The following is a 24,180-nucleotide window of genomic DNA, read 5'->3' on the forward strand; positions in this document are numbered from 1 at the left end:
ATTTATTTCTTCATTTATTTATTTCCCTGCAAATCCATAAAGATTGTGGCTCCCTCATTTTGCAATTTCCTTTCAGGTATTGGAAAGGTACTTCTAGACACCTCCAAAACCTTATTTTTTTCCAATCTGACAAAGCCCAGCTCCTCCAGCCTCTCCTTATAGGGTGCATTCTCCAGCCCTAGTGATCTTGGTGGACCTACCGCTTGACTCACTCAAAGTTTGCTGATGTCTTTCTTGTAGTGCAATGGACACGTTAGTCATAACTAGTCCAGATATGCTCTAAACATTGCTGGGTAAAAGGAAATAATATGAACTCCTTGTGATCTTGAAAAAGATTACAATTCAGAATCCAGGAATCAAATGAAAAAAATCTGGAGGCAATTTAGTGTAGGTTAAATCAAAAGAGAATGCACTCGTCTTTGTCAGAGCTCCCTGTCACCCTTATCTGAGAAAGCCTTTCTCTAGAAAAGTCAGCACATTTCTTCTTTGTTTTTCTCTCATTCCACCAAGGTACATAATACATGCAAAAAAAAGAATTTTTTGAGTTGGTGATAAGTTATAGTGATAAGATACAAGGAACAAAGAAAAGCTTAATAAAATTAAAAGGCTCAAATATGAACTCAACAATAAAAAGAAATCTCAGTGACTGACACAATACAGAAAGCATTGATTCAAAATCTCTGATTCAAGGGATAATATTTAGCAGCTTGAAATGAATGAATAACAACAATAGATAAACTTTTTATAATTAGGACAAAGTTTGGACGGGAATTTACAGACACCGCAGGCACAAGGAACAAAGCAACTCCCTTCCTTCTGTTAGAGAGATTTCTTGTAGGCTTGCAACTGAGAAAAGTCTAAACATCATTGTGGAGTTTTACATGAGGGTGGAGAGCTCATTGTCAGAGAGGGTGTGTTGTATTTCAGGTTCTGGCTGGAGGGACAAGAATCAGTTTGGTAAACACAGGGATGACAAGAAATATTTGGTATCAAATAAACCCTGTAGGGTTATGTGCTCTCAGTTAAGTTCTGTCCTGATCCCTTTTCTTGTTCCTTTCACATGTTTTCTGGCTTTTGTCCCTCTGCTTCTCCTGTATCTCCTATGTGAGTCAATGTCTTCAGGTGACCAAAGGGTGAAGGAGGGAATTTTTTGGGATGCTAACAAAATATGGGTAAATAAATAAGCCTTCTCACATTGAAAATAATAATGGGTGAAACATAAGTGAATATCTCTTTCTGTGTTTGTCAGCAAGAGCACAGGTGTCAGGACTCAAATTTCTTTCTGTGTGATGATGCTTGACTTCTGGTTGGGTGCTGCAGTGGTGTTTTGAAGAGTTAGGACAAGCCAAATCTGTGATAGCCATTACTGAAAGCCAAATGATAGGCAATAGGAACAAATGAACACTTCTTAGAGGATGAATATTAATCTGGGCATTATCCAGAGGGGTTGTGGTGTCTCACTCCTTTGAGGTTTTCAAAAAACACTTGGACAAGGTCCTCAGCTAGTAGCTTAAGGTTTCTCTGCTTGATTGAGGGAGTTGGACAAGATGACCTTCACAAGTACCTTCCTACCTCAACTGTTCTAGGAACCTGTCATCCTTTGCTATTTTTCCAGTAATAAAGTTTTGAGGAAGTCTCTATCCTTTACAGTAGCTCTGATAAAGCTACTGAGAAAGATATCATGTAATTGGAATAAACTATTTTAACATGTAATCAGAAACTATTCTGAAGAAGAAAAGCAGGGTGCACCATCAAGGTAAAGGTGATAGCTGTTTTCAGCTTCAGAACAAGTGAGTGAACATTAAGGCTACCTTTTAATGTCAATATAAGTAGTGGAACTGCAGCTACAAGTGGGATATATAAAAGCTATTTTTTAAGTGCAGTGTTTTTTTGGTTGCATCATTATATTACACAGAAAAAGACAGCTCTTTCATGATGGTAGGACTTTGACAACAAAGTGGTTATCTGCAGGATAACAGGTGAGTCTTAACAACAAAACTAAACTGCTGAAAATATGTTATTTAACTTTTTAAGGTTATCATTCCTTTTTTCCTTGAAACAGTTGAAGCTCTGCATTTGGGAACTCTGATGGCAGCACATGGCTATTTCTTTCCAATCTCCGACCATGTTCTAACACTGAAGGATGATGGCACCTTTTATCGATTCCAGGTAAGTATTTTCAATATGTTCTTGACTTGCACAAATGGAGGCTCAAAGACCTTACAAATAAGTTCATAGCAAATATAATCATACTTTGTTTCTTATATAACCTGGTAAAGAGTATAAATTCCCCTAAAAATAACAAATTGTAGAAGGATTTTATTTATAATTTTTCAGCAAAGTGTTGAGATGATAATGACTTTTGATATTTGGAATAAAAGTGTGATAATGTTGAATGTGGAACTATCTCTCATGAAATAAATTAATGTACTATTTTTGAAATATAGTAAACTATATTATGTTATTGCCTCTCATTCCTAGTATAGTCTGAATTTAGAAAGGGGGAGATATTTTAAATATCAAGTCTATACCAGAAATCTGATAAATAACGGAGGTAATATTTATTTTTCTTATTTTGTGAGAGTTTCCTTACTGGTAAATCAGTAGTATCGGAGTAGTGTGTATTCTTCTAGCAAGTACAGAGACATTTTTATATTGATCTGTCAGTCCCATTGCATACAACAAACAGGCAGATGGTTCAGAACAAGCTGGAAGCATAAATATGTACATATGTCTTTACCTACACTTGCATATATATTATTCAGAAACCCACATAGTTGTATTTCATTAGATTTCAAAATAAGACCCTGAGAGCAGAAGTGTTGTTTTTCTAATAATGGCTAGAGGGCTAGAATTTTGCAGAACAATACTGCTAATGACTTGAAACAAATATGTCTGCAAAGTACCAGATTATGGATTCAATTGAAAGAATTCACTTTGTTTGTCATGTGCCACTTTTGACAGTGGTGGCTGTGTTCTGTATTGCTCTTTCTATTAGGTGGTGTTCCTGGTCAGTATCACCAACAGCTGCTCCTAGCTCTTGTTTAGATATTTTTTGCTTTGAAATGATATGATGACTATCACTATGAAATTGAGTTTGTTAATTCTTCTCTGTTACTTCTAACTGTATTAAATACTCAGTAAAAAAACATCTGGTAGAACATCTATTGTCTTCAAGATATACAGGTCTAAACTTTGTCTTAAAGATTGTTTAAATAAGAAGCCATCAAGAACAAAATAGTACTGAAATTGTGATCTTTCAAATGCAGAAGAAAACTGGTGATTGGAGACCAGTCATAGTTTCAAACATCATATTATATTAATCTCTCTACAATACTTTCACCAATATTTTGGCTCAAGTCTCATAAACCCATGTAAGGGAAGAGAAAGACTTGTTATATTTGTGTAAATCAAAATCTTAGCATGAATAGAATTAAATATGCACAGCACAGTCTGGCAATGAAGAGAGTTATTGCATACATGCAAACAATATTATCCAGTTTTCATATTTTGTGAGTCAGACTGCAAAAAAGTTGTTCTTCAGCAGAACAGAAAGTTAGATGTGTACATGGGTAAAACTAAGAGCAAGCATTCCAAGCCTCCTCCCCTAGATCCACAGTTACCTTTGATCCTGGAGAGACTATTTGAAAGAAAAGGGGTTTTTTAAGCTCATGAAGCTTCAATCCCCTCAGTGCTCAGTATAAAGAAGAGTGATGGCACATGGTTGAAGGGGCTTGCTGATGTGTTTATTAGGTAAGTGGAAAGGAATCCTGAAGTGGTTGAGGCTCCAGTTCTTGGCTTGGTGTCTGAATAAGCAGTGTCCAGAAGGACAAAATATACAAGGACTTAATTTGGCGGAGAATAGTACTTTCAGGAGTGCTAGTCATTGAATTCTGCACAGCTGCCTCCATCTCTAAGAAATAAGCACCTCTACTGGCATGACAGTCTGACTGAAGCAAAGTACAGACTAGAATTAGCTGCACCGTGGACCACTGAGAGTACTGCAGCTACCCTGCTGTGAGCTTTCCTCAGAGAGGTCCACAGCCTACATTTGGACACAAAGCTTCAGCAAGGGCTAGATTATATAATCTTCTCAGTGTATTTGCATAAGTTAAGAATTTGGTACCTATTTGGCAAGTGCATGTGAAATAAGGCGCTTTAATCAAGTGTTGCTCAGTCTGTATCTGCAGTGATTGGCTTGTTTGCTGTTCTCTGGTACCTTTTTTGGTGTTGCTATTCCTCTGCCAACAATGTGACTTTGCTGTTGTGACAATGCAACTTCAGCTGTTAATATATAGGATGAGAAAAAATTCATAGTGGTGACGTACTGCTAACTGGAGTTATAACAACAAAATTTGTGTGCTTACATCTCCACGTTCCCCACCAAAATAACCTGGTATAAAATCTGTTTCTGAACTGCTAAATTAGAAGATGAAGAGAACATATTAAATGGGGAGGAAAGTTTGACTGCAAATGTGTGAATTTTACACTAGAATAGATGTTCATGTTCTCTGCACATAGTACCCTCTTAGTACTGGACAGGATTCACAAATTTCTGGATATTTTGATAAAAAGAGAAAACCATGAACCTGCCAGCACTGAAAAGTTCAGAAGCCACATCTGCAGAGAAATCTTTGCAATACAAAGACCTAACCTACAAAAAACAGACTAGCTATAGTAATGTTCTCCATGTGCTTGATGTTTTGTTCTCAAAAGGGTGACACATTCCCTCCTGAGTAAAATTATCTCTAGCTTGTTTTAAACCACCTTCTGTTGTATAGAAATAGCTAAAAGCAGTGCAGATTAAGCTTCATTTGGACAAATGCCCATTTATGGGCAAAAACTATTCTTTTCCAGTTATTACTCTGTTCCAGTTATTACCATCAGGAGGTAAGAGTATAGTTACATCTGCTTTTTTAAATAATATGAGATTAAAAAAAATTATGGATCATTCAGTGACCTACTCAGGTGTTAATTAGGTTCGTTTCTGTGCTATCAATTTAATTCAAAGGAGATGAATATAAATATTAATTGCCTTATTAAGAGAGGAATTTTTTTATTAGACTCAATATGAAAAAGCAGAAACAGCTGCATTGCCTTTTCCTGGTAATTTAAACCTGTGACCAAAAAAGGAGCTCACCATCTTCCTCTACCTGAGAGCAAATAAATATGAGGGGCCCAAATAAGAAAAGCAAGCTGCATCTTGGGAAACATATCTTCCCTGGACCAGGTATTAGTCATGGAGACATTTCATTTATGCCCACACAAATGATAATATGTCCGTCTTGAAGAGGAATGCCTGACTTGCCCTCTCAGCCGGTAAGCCTCTGTAATACCACCCCCCCCCCCCAAAAAAAATGCTAATTTCCTCTACAAGCCCTGAATGCATAGTGTCTCCTGATGTTAATTGTGAAAAATAACATTTCCCAGTATCTTTTGGCTGTAAACAAACTCCTAGGATACCCAAGACTAGTGGAAGTCGCACTCCCATTTTTAAATGAGATTAATTCATGATTTAACATTAATTAATTTTCTGAGATGAGGGTTAGGTTTTGCTGATGTTTTGTACCTTTTAAGATGAAAGACAAAAATATCTGAGGAAAAGTATGAAAACAGGAACAGTTTCATGTGAAAGCAAGAGTGAAGATAGCAGCAAATTCATGGACCTTGGAAAGACAAAGATATGGACTTTGATATCTTGTCCTCTTCTGCCACTGGGAATGCTTTCTTGACAGATGCATTTAACCACTCTGGTTTGTTTTCCCATTCCTAAAATTCGGGATAAAATTGTATAGCCATTACTGTAAGGATCTTGAAATATCTTTGTTGCAAAATAGTTTAGAGTGTGAAGTGTTATGGACACCTCATGTCTCAGGTGGAGTTACATTGCTTTACACATCTCTCTGGGTCAGCCTTACTGAGCTAGCTTCTTCTTGGCTCGTTCTGGACCAGCCTCTGTACACTCTGAATTCTGAGTCTGTGGCTGAACATCACAGCTCTTCAGCCACTCTCCAGAGCTCTTCTGGATCACCTGCTGTGCCTTGAGGGAAGGATTTTATTTGAAGCCAGGTTTTAGAAATGAAAAAGAAACAAGTCATATTATGCAGAATTTGGCAGATTTTTTTTGGCAGTTGCAGGTGTGATAACTAATTCATTATCTTTTCAGGTCAGGCTTGCTGTATACAGGTTCTGTTAAGGTTTCTGAGGGAAAAAGATTTTAAATCTATATGACTTTCTGACTCCCCCTTCAGTGACACTTTTGATTTTTTTAACTCCTAACTCAGGCACACTTTGCCCCACACTGCTTTCCATGCTCATCGTCTTTTTGATTAGAAAAGAGGAGTCACAGAGCCAAAATCTTGTTTCCAAATTCCTCAACCTCTTTTTTAATTATACTGAGCTAACCATGGAGCACTACTTGCTTCCTGTATGGGCTTGACAGTGCTAGGCTAGCATTCTTACCCTTTTGCTTTAACAAGAAATAATTTTTGTGAAGTGCAATGAATATGAAACAGAATGCTAGTGAAATCTGCCAGCCATCATGCAAAGCATTTGAGATTGTGCATAGCCACTTCTCAGCAGAGGCTTCATTTCTGCTGTTTATAAAGACTCCCTGGTGCCTGAGAGAAGAATAGCAGTAATATGCAAAGGTTTATAAGTGATTTGAATACTCGTCCTCCATCCAAGTAATTGGATTTTAAAAAATTTTGTGGAGTAGAACAGAGCAGCTTCAGAGACAACAACTCTTTTCTTATTACTATCAACAAGGGGTAGCTGAAAGATGCTTAGTGATTTTCCTCCTTGGTTATACAGTTTAATGCATAGAAATTAATCATGTTTTATAAAAGCTGATGGATAACACTGAGTTTTACAAGTGGTTGTTTCATTAGCTCAGATATTGTTATTGATTAATTTTGAGGTAAAGCCAAAGCAGATCTATTTACTTTATCACTGGATTCCTTACTGCATAGCAGCCACTGCTGATAGTTGGTTTATTGTGGAATATGTGCTATATTACAGGATTTTGTTTCATATGACTTTATTACAGCAGGATTATGGATTTGTGTGGTTAGGTTTACCTGATGATATTAGTGTATAACTGAAGAGACCAGTATGTGTTTCTGTGTGCAAAACTAGTTTTCTGGCTAAAGGGCATGGAGGTCTTTGTAACTGTTTTGTTCTGGAGGCTTAAATGTATCTGCAATCACATTTGCAGTGCTACGTAAGCCTTATTTCTCTAGCTCCTGACTTGTTCTGGCTGCTGATTCAAGTTACACCTACAATCAAACTAAGTGCCTCAAAAGCATACTGATAAAAACTGGCAGCATCATTTCTGCCTGGGCTGATAAACAGTACTTGACTTTCCCATAGCCGCTCTACCACCCACCTTCCTTCAGCTGTAAGTGGGATGTCATGGCAAAATGACAAATGTTCCCTCTTTAATACTTCTTCATGATGAACTGCTTCATATTTCCTTCTGAGGAGAAGTAAAATTCTCAAGGATGATAATTCCTTCAAGTTTTCTACACTCATGGAAGACAACCAAACCACATCAGTATTTCATTATCTTCTCTTTGAAAATGGTGGTGTTATGTAATGTACGTGTTAATAAATGTACATGCTATACCACATCCATAGCTCTCCTGGGTGAAATCTTCACTTATGAGCTTCTGGATCATGAAACCAGGCACACAGATTGTGTAATATTCATTCTATAGGAATATTCAACATTGCAAGGGATGCTATAATTATTCTACAGTGTATTTGGATATGTGATTTGTAACAAATAGTTGAACCAAACTTTGTTTGCATAGTCCAGCAATTTAGAAGGTAATTTATGTGAGCAGAGCCTCCCTGCATTGCTGTGGGATATTTTTAATAGATCAGATGAGAACAGGCAGCTTTTTCCTTTGCACATGCCTCCTATTCTCATTCCTGACCTCATTCCATTAGACCAGGGAACTTCTTATCAGACTCTTTTTATTTCCTAATCCTTCTGTGTTGAACAAGGCAAATCTTTTTCCTGTAGTCTTCATGGATAACCTCACTAGCAAATTCTTCTCAGAGATTGTTAAATATCTGGAGCGTGAAATTGTGTGGAGACTTTTGAAACAGAAATGGAAATGTAAACTCAGCACATGCATTATAGTCACGTGTTATGTGATTAAACTGTTTGATGTCTGTAATAAGGAACAAGGTAAACTTCAGATTAAGACCAGAATTTTATGACTGTTAAAACCAAGCAATTAGACAAGAAAATGTGGAATATTCCTTTGAAAAACATCAGTCATTTTAACTACATACATGTTTATTATTGGTGCTTTTTGTCCATACAGTCACAGTATTGCAAAAGTCAGGAAGCAGAAACGGATTTTTATATCAGGCTTTATTTTCAGTGTCCAGAATAATCAAAGATTTTTTTTCTTGATGTTTTGGACTTACTTTCTGTTTAAATCTTTATCTGTACCTTATCCTATTTTTTGCCTGTTTTTAGGAGAGTTTTCCTTATCTCTGCATGCATCAATGCTGTTTCGTGCTTTGAGAATGTATAATAGATATCTACTCTTCGAATACAGCTTTATCAGCACCGGTAGCTGCATGTGAGCACATATCTTAGGGTGATACCATAAGCCTTTACTTGCTGGTAACAAAGTAACATAGGACTTTTCCTTTGTCAAAATACATAGCATCTAATGTTTATTTCTCCACTAGTAGGGGTTTTACACTGTCAGTGACCTAATTTTTGAAAAATCCAAATATTATTAACCTTTAGCTTTCAAAGATTGGAAACATATAGTGTATTGCAACTGTTCAGTATAAAGAGTAGATGTAGAAACATTATAAAAGAGAAAATTTGAGATTTTACCTTTTCTGGAAATACACTTCTTCCCTTTGCTGTAATCTTCTGAAGCTCCTCTGCTTCATGTAATTTTTTTTAAAAATAACTGTCCATGTTTCAAAGGTTATTTTAATGAATATTTTTTCCGTGTATAAATTACCCTTCAGGTAATTGCACCCCTTTAAACATCATGCAGATAATTCAGTACTTTTGATAACTCTCACCAGTCAGATAGTCATTGTTACAAAGTATTGTAGATAGAGGAGAAAGATAAATACCAGAGGAAGTATTTAATCAAAATATTTACACGTGTATATAAATCACAGTTCTGAGGAATCAGAAGTCATTTTTTATCTTGGCGAGGCTTTTTTTTTTTGCTTTTTTGGAAATAAACACAGTTTACCCGTGTGAAAACACAAGAAATCCTTAAGCTTTCTGCACTGAATTTCATCAGCTTTCTAACCTGAACTGTCTGACCTCATAAAAACATTTCCCTCCCTGAATTTTTTTTGCCCTGTGCTTTGCCCTGTAGCCTTATCTCCGTGTCCAAATTAATTTTGGGCATGTTCGCAGAGCTGATTGCAGGCAGAATTGAACTTTGTTCCCTCGGGGAGCCAGCTGGCTGGGGGCCAGCTCTGGCCAGGCTGCAGTGCCCGAGCCCATGAGCTGTGCCATTAAACTCATCCGAGCAGCAGGCAGGCAGGGTCGTGCTTCGCACTTCAGAGACAGCTGGTGCCTGCCCAGCTCAGAGACTCGGCAAGGAGACCTCCTGCCTCTCTGAAAGACCTTTGTCTGCCCACTGCCTCCCTCCTTCTGGAGACTCAAACAAGGAAGGCATTTAATGATCTTCTGCACTTATCTGTACTAGCTGTTATTTGAACCCTTTTCTTGTCTTGTAATGTCTGCCTTTTACTGGCGTTTCTTTTTGGCTTAGCCTATCACACAGCTTTGAAACCTTTTAATATGGTTTATCGTGTGCTTTGCTAATTAAAACTCATGTTTTGTTTTAAGTTTTCTGCTTTTATCTCCCTAGCACAGGGAGGCTTACACTCATCCTTAATAGCCAGTGCATTATTTTCTGCTTTTTCCTTGATCTCTTCTCCACATTTTGGTTGCACCTTTTTATCCTTCAGAAAAGCCTTGGTCATCTCTGCCTCCTAGCGAGCTAAAGTGACAACATTTCACAACACTGAAGATCATGTCCCCTTTCCCATATTGTGTTTAGTGCCCACACTGCCTTCACCCCCAAAGTGCAATTTTTAGTAGAATTTAAATGTGTTATTTAAACTAAATACTGAAAAAAGTGCTCTGGCTACACATGGCTTTTCATTTATGTATGAAACAACAGAGTCCTCCTCTAACATCACTAACCTAGCTGTGAATATATAGTATTTGTTCATAGCCTGTTGTGAAATGAATGCTGAAAGCAAAGTTTGTGATTTTTCCCTAAATCAGAAGATGGAATTTGTTTTTAATCTCAGCTGGGATGGGAGTATATGCAATTTGTCATGAAAAATCCTAAGTATGCCTGAGGGGCTTTAATGTGGACTTTGCAGTAAGTACGCCCACAACTGGAAGAGTTTCTGCTGAAGACTTGCTTGAGCAGATATGATTTCTATGTATTTAGTATCTCACTGCACACTTTTTTCAGAAGCTCAGCTTGAACCTATAAACAGAGGTTAACCTTCCTTTTACCAGAGAAATGATGTAGCTGTGCTTTTCTTCTTGGGCCTCTCTGGATGTATATTTTGTGCTCAAAGGAAGGACTCTTCTCACTGCCTGAGTTTGTAAACTGTATATTTCAATGATGGTGACTTTTTGCTTTATATGAATCACTCTATTAAATTTCATAGTTGCTTCTCCAAAATGTGCTGAGTACTGCAATTAATTCTTTAGGAGTTCATCTTCTTTCTATTTGCGCTTATATGTGCTTCTACTTGTCACTTTGATTTCAGTGGCGCTGTGAAGGAATGGTTGATTGGAGAATTACTTATTGTTGGTCCCTTGAAATATACCAAGTGGCTTGCAAGAAACACAGCCTTCTTAGCCTTTGAAGTTAGCTTGTGATAGTTCCTTTTTTATCCTTTAGCTCCTTGCGGTTGCTTGATAAATAGCAAGTTCTAAATTGCTTCTATTAAATTTAATGTGTCAATGTTACAAAACCAAGAGATTTTTCACAATATATATTTAATTTGACAATTGGTGTGAATGTGTCATCCTTCAGCCCTGTTAGTTTCCAGATTAACACTGAAATAATTTTGAAGAGAAGTGGGCCGTAAGGAGGTTTCCATTTTGCAGCTGGGAGATTTTTGAGAAAAAACAATAAGAAATAGAGAGTAAAGCAGAACGTTTTCCTGAAGAACCACCTGTATTTTGAAATACCACTCAAACCACTTCACACATTTAATGAGCTGCATTCAACTTCTCAAATATTATGTAATTCCCTGTAGCAGTGGGTGTGCTTATGTATAGATCAGTCACTCAATCACAGAATATTCTGAGTTGCAATGAGACCCACAGGGATCATTGAGTCTGACTCTTAAGTGAATGGCCTGTGTGGGGATTATGTGCTCTATAAAAATGCTATAATAATATTCATTTTAACCAAAAGTTGCTATTTTAAAAATGAAGTAATTTGTATGAAAAATGTCTAATCAGTCTTATATTCTCTATTTGTTTGAAGTGAATTCTTTTAATAATACATGTAGCACAGTTTTAATAAGTATAGTGTTGAAGTAGTTTTTGGTACGTTTTTGTCTTTCCCTTAAAAAAACCCTGCATTTTAAATCACAACCAGTAAACACTCATTAAAAAGTAGATATTGATATCTTTGTGAAAACAGGCTGTTTTTAGTGGCATTTTTAAACAAGCAAAACCTAGGAAAGATAATTGAATATTAATCTGTGAATGAAAACTATCAAAAATCAAGAACGGAATGAACTTCAAAGTCTTTATACCTCTAAACCTGGTTCTCCAGGACATGTGAGAGATGTATTTTTAGGGAAAATGTAAAAGATAACCCCATGACTTAGCTTGTGGGTTTTGTTCCCTTAATTTTGAGAACAAAAAACCCAGGTTTTTTCTTTTTCAATGTCATTCTGACACTAGTGTGATAAACAGGTGTACAAATGTAATTTTCTGTTTTGATTTCAAAAATGTCAAGTTAACAGTATAATAGATCTACCAAAAATAGAAATTGATTCTCAAAACCAGTAACAATCCAAGGGCTGTATAATGCTTGCATTGTCTAACTTGAGTTTCCTACTTCTTTTTTTTTGTCTATAGACACCCTATTTTTGGCCATCAAATTGTTGGGAGCCGGAAAACACAGACTATGGTCAGTGTAGAAATATTTCCTGTTTCTTTTGGAAATTATGCATTTTATTAATGAATGTGTCATTGCAATCTGTCTTGTTTCACCATCCCACTGTTTAAAACATAATTATGTGTCATGTAATTCCTGTGCAAGAGCTACTGATATTGAAATGAATGTGTTGCTACCTTTTTCAAAGTTTTTCAGAAGCTTATCGAAGTCGTATTTTGGAGTGGATCTGAGGAAAAAAGAAAAAAAAAACCAAGCCCCAAAATGCAAGACTCATCAAAACCTACCTTGCTGTTCATAGCCTCTGTTTGCTCCAGCAAGTGTAATTATTTACAGTGAGAGAATCTCAGTGAAGCAGAGGAGACTTTATTGATGGTTGTGCAATGGTTATTATCAGATTGAGACCCAAAGATTTGCCTAGTTTAGAACGCTTATTTCCAATATACACCGTCTGGAAAATTACTGATGATGAAAACTAATATAGTTCTAATATGAGCGGTATTAGAAAATACAGTTTATTTTTTATCTGCCTATGTCTTGGGAGTTTATTAGTAAAGTATATATTGTAATTACTGATGTGTGCTTAGACAGCAAAATATGAGGATAATAGGTAGCAATGTATTAGGAAAAAAGTATTATTAAAAATTATAACAAAGTTAGGTTCCTCTGTACATCAAATGGTGACCTAATTTTTAAAGAAAGTGTATCTATGAGCAGCCTCCTATTCATTCTACTCCAAACTGTAAGTACTGAGCTCATCTGAAGACCAGGTCACTTATTTAGGTAACTGAATGTGTACATGATAGGTTATGTTCTCAAAATTTCAGACCATGAATATCTCTTTTTATAGCTTTTCAGAAATTTAGGTGAGTGTTCACTTGTAATTAGGATTCTCTGCCCTTGGGAGCCAAAGACTTCGGGGATGGATGGTTCCAATAAATTCTTGCTTCCTTTTTAGAGCAGACTGAGTTTAATTTCAAATACATTGCTAAATAAAGTAATTTTAAGCTGAAACTCTCAGCAGAGCTGCATGTTTCCAAGGTACAGTTTGAAAATGTGACAGTTTCCTCATCATATAGGAGTAGAAAAATGTTCAATTTTTTATTGATATTTGAGGATGTCCAGTAAATAGTTACTGAAAACTCCCAAGGAAGAGGGATTCTTACCATGCGTGTGCGCTTAGCCACTCCATATGAGGAAATTAGTCACTGAAGGAAAAATTATTGATTTACCATTTATTGCTTCATTAAAGTCCTCTAATATGTTAAAAATCAACAAGTAATTAACTATGTTTTAAGAGACATTGAGTTATTCAGCTGTTATATATACCACGTTACCAGGATGGTTTTAATAAATAATTATATGCTTAACATGTCTGAATTTAAGATCAGGCTGAGAAACTATATATTAATATCCTTTAGTCTAAAGTAGGTGATGCTTACTTTCCTGTCACAGCTGATCTATGGATTGGTCAATGTTATAAACCTTAGTCAGTAAATAAAAATCTTTTATAATGTGTCCAGGTTTGCCTGCCAGTAATACAGAGTTAAACTTGGCATCAGTGTCTTCATCATGCAGGGAGATGCTTTTGTTGATCAGTAAATTTACTCATTTGAGAGCTTTTGAGATTTATATGTTTAGTTGCTGAGGTAAACTCTTTGATTGCAGAGGGGAGAAGGAAGGGGAAGCAAACCCCCCCAATCCTGCTATCTTATTGCTTCTTCCATGTCATGAGCCAGAAGTGCAGTCCTGTATGAAACAGACCCACAGCTTCCCTGTGCAGCACAGCCAGAGCATTGTATTGGAGCAACCAAAGGTGACTGTGTGTCACCAGAACTGGATAATGCTAGGGCATTTGCAGGAAAATAAACTTTTAAGGCACCTTTTCAATACTGTTCTTATTAGGTTAGCATCATCCAAGTCCCAGAAATTAACATTTCCCTTGTAAACCATGGTGATCAGAGGAATACAGGAAAATCAAAATATTTAAGGAACCAAAATTAATCTAAAGTAGGTTTACATGTTCTGCAGATTTTCACAGTAATTGTTACTTCCTGGAAAATATAGTACATAGAATTTATGTTACTGCAGGTATGCAAATGCATTTTGTACTTATCGTGCATTATGGTGCTGTGTAGTGCTACCAATTTCATGGACTTATCTTGAACAAGCTTAAAACTGTGTCCTCTAAAATTATTGACTGTGGCAGGCATTAGAAATCTCTCAAGACTGGCAAAAAGCAAACTCTCTCTGTAATCTTCCTTGATCAAAGTTACGAACAAGGCAAATCACTTTCTTTGCCATTAACCTATTTTAACAAGCCACTGGAAATACTCTAGAATTTTATTTGAGTTTAAAAATTAATCCTAACCATTCATCTTTACTCATCCATAACTGGGCTACTGTCCAGAATGCAGCACACTGCCAGGAAAATAATTTATAATAAACAAGAAATTAAATGAGATTGAGATACCAGTGTTAGTTTATTACCAGAACTAAGAAACAAATAATCCTTACATATTTGTATAACATGTTAATATCTTTTTTAAAATATAATTTGATCTATATGATCTTGTAATATCAATTATTTGCCTTACAAAATATTTTTCTGTAGAAAGTATATTTGAAAAAGACATACAAACAGAATCTTCCAATATGTCAAAAAACCACAGACACATTCTCATAATAAAGGTGTAGTGAACTGCTACATCGTGGTGGCAAAAAGGACTTGGATTAAGTTAATTTATGTCAGAATGGAAAATAGCCTTTTGATTGTAATTTCCAAAATATTGACAATGATCATTCTGAGGTTACTGAGAAACTACCAATTTTCATAAAGTGCGGAAAATCACCCTACTTTTTCTTGAAAATCATGCTTTAAGTGTTGTCAAGAGAGATTTCTCAAATTTCAAATAATTTTTACAAAGGCAGGTCATTAAGTTCCATCTGTTGAAGTCCCATTTTAGTGCCATATGTCTTGGAGTCCACCCAGGCAGGACATGTTGTTCTTTGTAGAATACCATTGGTTTTAGAGTGATTTTGTTAGTGAAAATAAGTAGTAATAATAACAACTACTATTATTAAGGTTAGTGTAGTTCAAATAACTTTGCTTTTTTTCTGTAAGTTGTCATGTTCCTGAGTTATGATTAGGTTTTGTGACAAACAGAATTGGATCTCAATTCAGAAAAACTGGCTCTTGAAGTGAACACAGCTAGTGGCTGAGCATGTGACCTGCTTGGAATTATCTTCTCTTTTCTTACAGATATCATTTTGTAACTGACAGTTGTTTTTTTTTCCTGGCATATTATTAACAGGTCATGTCATTAAGAAGTAGTTAAATAGGGAGGCTAGTTAAGCCAGTTGCATCCCAGAAAGGGGAAATATAACGCCACATATGAAGTTGTTATTCTGTGTGCATTTGGTCTCAGTTCTAATGGAACCTGTCAGGTTCTCTTGGAGGTTTAGTGACTCACAGCTATTGCAAATTTGAGGCATTTAGTCCATTACTGTCCTCTTTTTTGGATAAGTAGAAAATATGAAATGTTAGGGAAAAATTCCATTCACGACAAAATTACAATTATTTGCCCTTTTAAAAAAAATTTAGGCTTAATTTAACATATTTGTGAAAATATAAGAGGCTTATATGAATTTCAGATGTAAAATAAGAAGAATTAGTAACTTTTACTCATTTTCTCTAGTAAACTTTTGCTGATAGTGCCCTGCTGTCAGAGGGCACTCAAAAGTATCTTTGACATATCACACTTCTTCTTGCAGTTAAATGCATATTTAAAAAAAGAAACCTGCATTAAATGCATATTAAAAAAAGAGATCTGCTCAAAGGAGAGAAAGAATAAAATTTAGTAAGTGCAACAGTCACTTATAGTCTTAAGGAAGTTTAGACATACTAGAAGACAAAAAGTCAACTGCATCTATATAGTTGCAACAGGATGTTTGAGCATTGTAGGGGGTTTTTTTGTGTGCATTTCTCTCAAATGAGTTAAAATGAAAGAGGACTGCAGAATGTTAGTAAGTTATAGAGAAAACTTATAGAGTTACTTATCAGTAACTCTATAAATAACTGATAATGCAACATGAGTTTAAGAGCACTTGACCATATGATCTTTAAATGATGCTAAATGAGACTGTTTTTCTCTATATTCAAAGCAAATTCTTAAATTCTCTTGCTGTGAAGGACAAGTTTTGAAAATGTAACATATTTTCAGTAGACTTCCAGGTAAAGTAATTACAAAGTATTACAAAGGAAATTAAAGCAATCATGAAGCTTGGGGTAAGTCTTAATTAATTACTCCCTTTTAAAGTGTGAGATACTTGTCTGGATAAATGCTGCAGCTCTTTAGATAGTCATCACTTCGTTATCTATCCTGTGTTACAGTAAAATAGAGTAGCCATTTACTTTTGTTTTGTCAAAGCTGTTTCATTGTTGTTTTCCAGCATTTTTAAGAAAGTACAAGCCTTTCCTTATTAAATGTACTTGGTAATCAGCTAACAAGTCAGTCTGAACAACACTTCCTTCCTAATGATACTTTCTTATTGCTTAGAAGTAAACTGACAGAGGCCTCTCCATGTTTTGTCTCTGCTGCTCTGTTCTGAACATGAGCCATTTCACCTGGCTCATTTCCCTCTTCTCTCCCAAACTCACAGTAATGCTAAGAAGTACATACTGCACAAAAAGTAACTGCAGTCACGTGCCATGCTTTTCACATGTTGAAAAATTTCCTATAATTTTCTCTTTAGAGTCTCTTGCCTAGTTATTTTCCATGCTTAGCTTCAAATTCCTCTGAAAATTTGAGTAGCCCAGGAATTTTCTCACTCATTTGTCTTTCTGTACCCTTTACCATAGAGTGACTATTTGGAAGAACTGTGTGGAGAATGCATTATATATTTTCATTGCCCAAATACACAGGAAGGATTTCCTTGGCAACAGCTTATTAGTAATTGTATTTGAGAAATACTGATCCCTATTTCTTACCTGAACTCTGCTGGAACACTGCATGTTCTCAGCATCTCTGGAAATCAACCCAAAATTATGAGTCAATAGCTTGGGGCAAAACTGGGAGCAGAGAAGCACTTTTGATACAAATTGACATATATATTAAAAAAATTTGTTACAATTCATGCCATGAGAATTTACGAAGAATGTGTGAATGGTTTCTGGACAGCTCTGCCATTCTATAATCTCAAATCTTGATTCTCAGTTCCCATTTTTTCTATAGCTAATGTCAGACTATGTCAGCAATGACTCCTGCAATCAATTCTTTAAAGTCCTTAATACAGATCCCTCTGTTAATGACCCAAATTTTCTGAAAATTTTCTGTATTTCTAGGTGTAGTAAGAAACAGACTTTTCCTACCAGAACTCAAGCAATTTACTAAACTGTTTCTAAGACTGAGTTGTGACTTCTTAAGTGAATGACTTGCCTTTAGGAAGCTACTTATACAGAATATATTGACTAAGATCTTGGTGATAGGTCTGCGTTACTACAGTCTACCAAGAATAACAGCCTCTCAAGAAAAATGTGACTGGTGTTAGTGCTTGCTATGCATAAAATTTGATCTGGCTAGAACCAAATCAAATGAGCTTTAGGAAAGACATATATATTAGAAGATAGGTGGAAGAGGTGACCTACAGTATTTTTTCCCAATTCTGAATTCATATACCATTATATTTCTTGCATAGATACATTATCCACTCATTACGAGCTATCTCTGTCATATAAATGAATAAATGAAAGTCTCACTTCAACAAGCCTGAATGGCCTGAATTTTGTTCTGATCCTTGCTCATTCTGACATTGAGAAATCACTACAATGAGGCCTCTGTAACCAGAAGGCATTTCCTGATAATGCCTTCCAGTCATCTCACACTTCAGAGTTTTGTGCTCACCTGAATTATTCTTTCCATAAAAGTATAACTTATAATATGAACATGGATAATGTGTTTGGCCAATGCATGTGTATGCACACATAAGAAAGGGTAACTGATGCAAGTACCTGTTTCTGCAGTGCTGTTTTAAAAGCATTGATAATCTGCATCTAGGTTCCCTATAAATAAAAATAAAGTTTCTTAACAGAATTCTGATATTTCTAAACATAACTTGGAATTCTGAGGACTTTTCACATTTCTGAGGACTTTTCAAGTTTCTATGTTGAGTAAATTAATAGGTTTTCATAGAATATCATGAGTTGGAAGGGAATCACAGGGATCATTGGAGTCCAACTCCTGCCCCTGCACAGGACACCCCAAGAATCACACCATGTGCCTGAGAGTATTGTTAAAATGCTGATTGCCCTCTGTCAGGTTGGTGTTGTGTCCACTTCCCTGGGGAGTCTGGTCCAGTGCCCAACCACCCTATGAGTGAAGAACCTTTTCCATATATCCAACTTGAACCTCCCTGGACGCAGCTTCTGGCTTTGTCACTGGTCACTACAGAGAGGAGATCAGTGCCTGCCCCTCCTCTTCCCCTGAAAATTAAGCTGTAGACTGCAATGAGATCTCCCCTAAGTCTTCTCTTGTCTAGGCTGACAAGCTGAAGGACCTCAGCCCCTCCTCATGTGACTTCCCCTCACCGAATCACCATGAGTGACCCAGATTAGAAAGGTGTGGAGGGGGCACACAGTGTTGGTGCTCTGCTGTGATCACTGTGGCATGTCTTCTGCAGCACTAGGGTCCCTGGGGGCTCTGTGGCTGTTTGAATGCTAACCCTAAATGAATCTTAGTGCTGAGGCTGGGGTCCCCATCGCTGTGGTGGTCCAGGTTACAAGGGTGTGGAGGCAGCAGTGCTGGCTGGCACTTTGACATGCTCTACTTTGCATACCTTTTCCTGCCCCACTGTCGCTGGAGCTGTAGGCTCTCTGACTCTCTGAAAATATAACCATAATGGCAAGTTGAAAGCATTATGACAATATCAAGAAGCATGAAATGATTCAATGGATGTAGTTTTAAATTATATTTGACAATTGGGTATTCTTTGTCTGATCTTGGGTGACCTTTCTCCAATACCCGTTTTTTGTCACCCTGCAGGATTTTCCAAGGCCATCATCATCTGGGGACTTCTGTATGTTGAAGATGAATTTGCTTTTTTCTAATTCTTGATCTCTTTGGTAGTTTGAAATTTGGGTTCTTCCTTGCCCTTTGTTTATGTAAGAATGTCCTCTGCTTGTGTAAATCTATAATTGACTTGCTTTCCTGAATTGTTATAGGAATGAATAGGATTAAAGAGTAATGACTAGAAATGGGGAGAAGTGTTTCAAAAGTTAAGGTTTTGATGATTTGGCAGTTTAATGTACATAAACCTGATCATGGTCTTCCTTCTAACTTAAGTTTTTAGCATTTACTTAAGAGTGTGGTCCTTTTGTAGATATACAGGGCTCTGTGGTGACCCATTTTTAAGACTGAGTGAAACTCAATAGCTGTTGATAAGGGCAATTTTTTTCTATTGACTAAGAGCAGAGGTGACCTAAAGATGGTATGAAATAGCCTTAGAAATCCCAATGTTTAAATAAAAGAGTTAATTTCATGCTTTACATCCTGCAGTCATGTTTTATGCTGGTTGTCCTGTAATTCTCCATTTGAAGCAGGCACTTGGATGTAGAGGGAGAGCTGTTTGTCTGCAGGGCACTTGGAAACCCTTAGACTTTGCAGTACTTGCTATTTTCTTTGCTCTTTAGACACAGACTAGGCTTATACACACTGGCTCTGAAAACAGGATTTTGGCTCAGGGACTAGATAAATTTAACCTGGCCCTAGTGGAGATAGCGAGTTCACTGAAAGCACACTCACTGTTGGGGATGAATCCAGCTGTGACCCCACTGGCACTGGCACAGTTATGGAAGGATTTTGTGTACGTGGTGGTGAGGGTGTAGGTGCCATACTCTGTGGTCTTCAGAGGCCCAGTTGAACTTCCATTGAATTTAGCTGTGGCCTTTGCTCTACTGTGGCAAAAGGGAAGATTTAGCCCCTGTTTAGCAACCATATAAAACTCCCCAGTGTGGGTTTTTGGTGAAAGTTCTGGGTTTGGTTCTTTGTGGGTTTTTTTTTTTTTTTTTTTTTTTTTTAAGTGTGTACAATATAATGTGTACTCAGTCCAGTTCCTTGAGTCTAGAATGAAATGTGTCATAATCTCTATGATCTTATCTAAAGGAAAAATCTATAGAGGTTTCTTAGGATCTTTCAAATGCAAGGGAATGGTCAAGAATAGGAAACATGTAGTGAACCATGAAAATGGTTTTTTTGGGTGTGATAGTTTAAAAACTTGCAAGAGGGAAAGTACAGGCATCCTCTCTATGCAACTCTGGCATTGTAATCTCTCTTGAAACTCTCAGATTGCCCATATTTTGTGAATGCCTGAACAGAATCTTCAAGAGCTAGTAGACTGTATCTACTGCACAGCTACAGAAATGTGTTTCACCACTTGTTTGTTGTTCAAATACCAATTTATAAACATCACTGGCCATCTTTCATTATGAAATGTTACAAATTAATATGGCCTTTAAAATTATTGGCGAATCTGTTCTCTCATGGTAATCAGTCACTTCTAAAGCACAAGCTATAGCATCTAATATATAATTCACTTTAGTAGAGGCAATTATGTTGATTGCAAAATCCATCAGAATACACTGGCTCTAAAAATAAGTGTATAAGGCAGTCCATATTTAGCAAATTGAGGTTATTAATCAGACCCTGTTCCTTGCATATCATTCATCCCCATGGTGAGCATTTTGCAGCACCCTTGTCAGGGAGTGGCAAGCAAGGAAAGGTAGGCAAGAACTGGGGTTGGCAACAGCGCAGGCAGGAACAAGGCAGCAGCATGGATAGGCTACAGGGCTGGTTAGAGATCTATCTACAGCACAACTCAAGCCTGTGCCAGGGGGAGTAGCTAGGCTTGAGCACAATTCAAGGGTACAGGCCTCAGTGGAGCCCCTAGATGGGCTCCTCAGTGGAATTACAGCTCCTTGGAGTACTGAGGGGCCTGACCAGGTCCTTTGCAGGACAGATAAATCGAGAGCTATATATAGAAATAGTTGGAGATCCTTCATGCAGGCTGCACTTCTTGTGAAGCTGTAAAAACACAGTCAACATATGGGATTGGAAAAGCAGATACTGTAATTCACTGAAATTCTGGGAGATCCTGACTCTGCTTTGAGAAGGAAATGGATTGACATCCTCAAAGTCCAGCTACTGAACGAGTACAGTTACTTCATGTGTGATTTGGTGCAGAAAAGGAGTGGTGCCTGTGAAAGGTGGGAGCATCCATATTTCAAATCTCATTGTCCTAAATGTCAGAACAAAACCTCACTACTCTATATCTTCAAATGATCTGGCTGAAAATGAGGGTGGTTTTCATATTCTTGCTTTCCAACGTGCTACTGAATTTTTTACAGATAAGCCAAATAATGTGATAGAGAGCCTAAACAAGTGAAGACAAATTCCTGAGCTGCTGCCAGCTTTTCGTGGCAGTACAATTAGCTGTTAAATACAGGCTCAAACATGCACTTTTATAAGGATGGAATTGTTAGCACACAGCAATGGCAATTAATTGAGTTAGAGTAGGAATGTCCTCCAGCACTTTTTCTCCTACCCTAGGGGATATGCTGTATTTCCTACAATAGTAATTTTTCCTTGGGCATATTCTACCTTAATCCCAGTGGCACATAGAAACATTTCGGGCATAAGGAATCAAAGCTACAGGTGTTTTAACCATTAGACTCCTCTGAAGGGGAAGAGATTTGGATATTTCAGTTTAAAAAAAAGGGATGAATATGACTGTTTGAGTCTTGGCCAAGTTATGCTCATTATGAACACCAAACATTTTTATATGGACTCTACTATGGATTGGGAGCAAAGAAGGTCATTAAAAGAACCCTGCAGGGAAAATAACTGCAGTAGAGTTACACAGTGAAGACACAGTTTAAAATTAATAATGTGTCAAGATAATTCATCTCCTGGTGAGCTGCTCGTTGTTTCTCTGGTGTTGAAATCTCTGTTAGCTAAAGATACTTCTTTGAAGAAACTTATCCTGACAGTAAGATGAGCAGTCAGCTACCTCTGAAAAGAGAATTTTTGTAGGAGGTAGCAGGAAATATAATCCCAAAATTTGCCCACAATAGGACTCAAGAAAGAGCTAAAGTAATTAAAAGTGCCTGCACTGGGACTGTAAGAATGTGGTTTAAAAGTTTTGATTAAGTGCAGAAACGGGGAGCTTTTTTTGTTTCTGTTCAGGTATTAAATTGGTAGACACATTTTGACCCCTGGAATTCTCAGAACTGTCTACACACTCATATAAAGTGTGTATTTTATTGCTAAGATTTACAAGGGGCTTAGGAATTTTTTTTTCTTGTTCGATGAAATAATCAGTTTTGAAGGAAAAGAGGAAAATGCTTCACTGTAAAAGAAACTACATGACAAAGACCTTCTCTCTCCTCAAGAATCTCTTACCAGTGTACTGATTGTGAATGCAACCTAGGTAAAAGAGGTCCAAAATTCATCCCCTCCTCTTTTTTGTGATGTTTCAGCATGCATGCCCATGCATTAGTGTAAGTGTATAATAATATTACAGTGCATGAAAGCTACAGAAACTGTCTGCTGTGTGTGGCATGGATATATATCTGTCTTTGTAGATTTTGTAGATACAGAAACTGCCTTGGAACCAAAGGGTATGTGGGAGGGGCCAGGGAATAGGGAAAGAGACCACGGCTCCCTATGAGAGTGGAAAGTGAACTGTTGTGAAAGAAAATAGACCAAATAATAATACATGAAAAGAGGAGGGGAAGAAAAGACAAAAATTGCATTAAAATATAACTCATTTTACTCAAGTAACACCTTTAATTGCTGGTAGAAGTACTTGTAATCAATTCAACTAAAAGAACATTCACTGGAGTGGGTTTGCATGCATTTGCAGGTGTCTTGCCAGGAATAAATATTTCCATGGAATCTTAAATTATATTTGACTAACTTAATATTCAAATATATGTAAAATGAGCCCCTCCTTCTTTCTAGTTAGGAAGAATTACGTTCCTGTGTGAAGTTATTTCCCAGAGAGGCTTTGCTCCTGTAGTAGACCAGCTGGCAGTCAGGGAGCAGGAACGTTCCTAAGCACAACCAGTAACTATGGGCTCTTTTTGCTGGCTGTAAAGATGACAGATGAGTTAAGGTTTTATTACCTGCTCTGATCAAAAGATTCATCCATATCACATGAGCAGTGCTCTGAAGTAATGAAGTGGGTAAGTATTGCACAATTAGGAATTGTGCTGCACTCATTGTCTCACTGGTGGGGGAATCTGTAAAATATTCAGGGTTGTTTGGAAAGTATTTGCTGCTAAATAAAGTCTATTGAAAATGTACTTCAGCATTTTATTACCAAAGAGTCTGCTCTGTCTGAATGAAATGGAGGAAGGACAGGTCTTCTGAAGGATTTTTTGATTTAGAAAATAAATGAAATAATATTTTTTCTCGTATGTAACAGATGACGTACGAGAAAAATTTTTTTTTTTCTTCATTTTTTGGTCTCACATGATTTTCTAGTTTAAGTGTTGGTTATACCAAACTAATCTGTATGAGACATGAATTTTATCTAGAATTATTTTTTAGCTGAAATCTTCTTAGGTTGAAAGTTTATGTTTTCTAAATGTAGAGTCAAAATAAATAAAACCATGTATTCATGTTCTTACAATCCTTTTTGACTAATGCAGCAGCAGCTCCTGCTAAAACTCTTATGCATTATGATTTATACACAGACAATTTGAAAAATGTCTTTGCCATTTTTCTTTAATGTGCTAGTTCCCTGGCCATTAGAAAACCCTGACCTCAAGTACCTCATGAATTTTGCACATGATGTCTGTTGCATAAAGCAGATTTTATTATTATTTAATGAACCTATGTATCTGATTCATCATTTCAGTTACAATCCTGGTAGCCTTGATCCCATATTTAAAGCTTTGTAGAACAAAGGGAGAACTCAAACCAAAAAAAGCTAGCTTTAAACCAGACCTGAAGCTTTTATT

At 36.7% G+C, this 24,180-nt stretch overlaps 1 protein-coding gene across 2 annotated transcripts in view; it reads left to right on the forward strand.

Moving 5' to 3' along the window:
- Nucleotides 1-24,180, forward strand: part of RGS7 (regulator of G protein signaling 7) — a 211,698-nt gene that overhangs the window by 144,709 nt on the left and 42,809 nt on the right. For both annotated transcript variants that reach the window (XM_041423510.1, XM_041423508.1), the window contains exons 5-6: nt 2,063-2,169; nt 12,125-12,176. In XM_041423510.1, coding sequence (XP_041279444.1) covers nt 2,063-2,169; nt 12,125-12,176 — 159 coding nt within the window. The remainder of the gene's footprint in view (nt 1-2,062; nt 2,170-12,124; nt 12,177-24,180) is intronic.

Source organism: Onychostruthus taczanowskii, unplaced genomic scaffold, assembly GCF_017590055.1.
Source record: "Onychostruthus taczanowskii isolate IOZ18803 unplaced genomic scaffold, ASM1759005v1 scaffold78, whole genome shotgun sequence".
NCBI lineage: Eukaryota > Metazoa > Chordata > Aves > Passeriformes > Passeridae > Onychostruthus > Onychostruthus taczanowskii.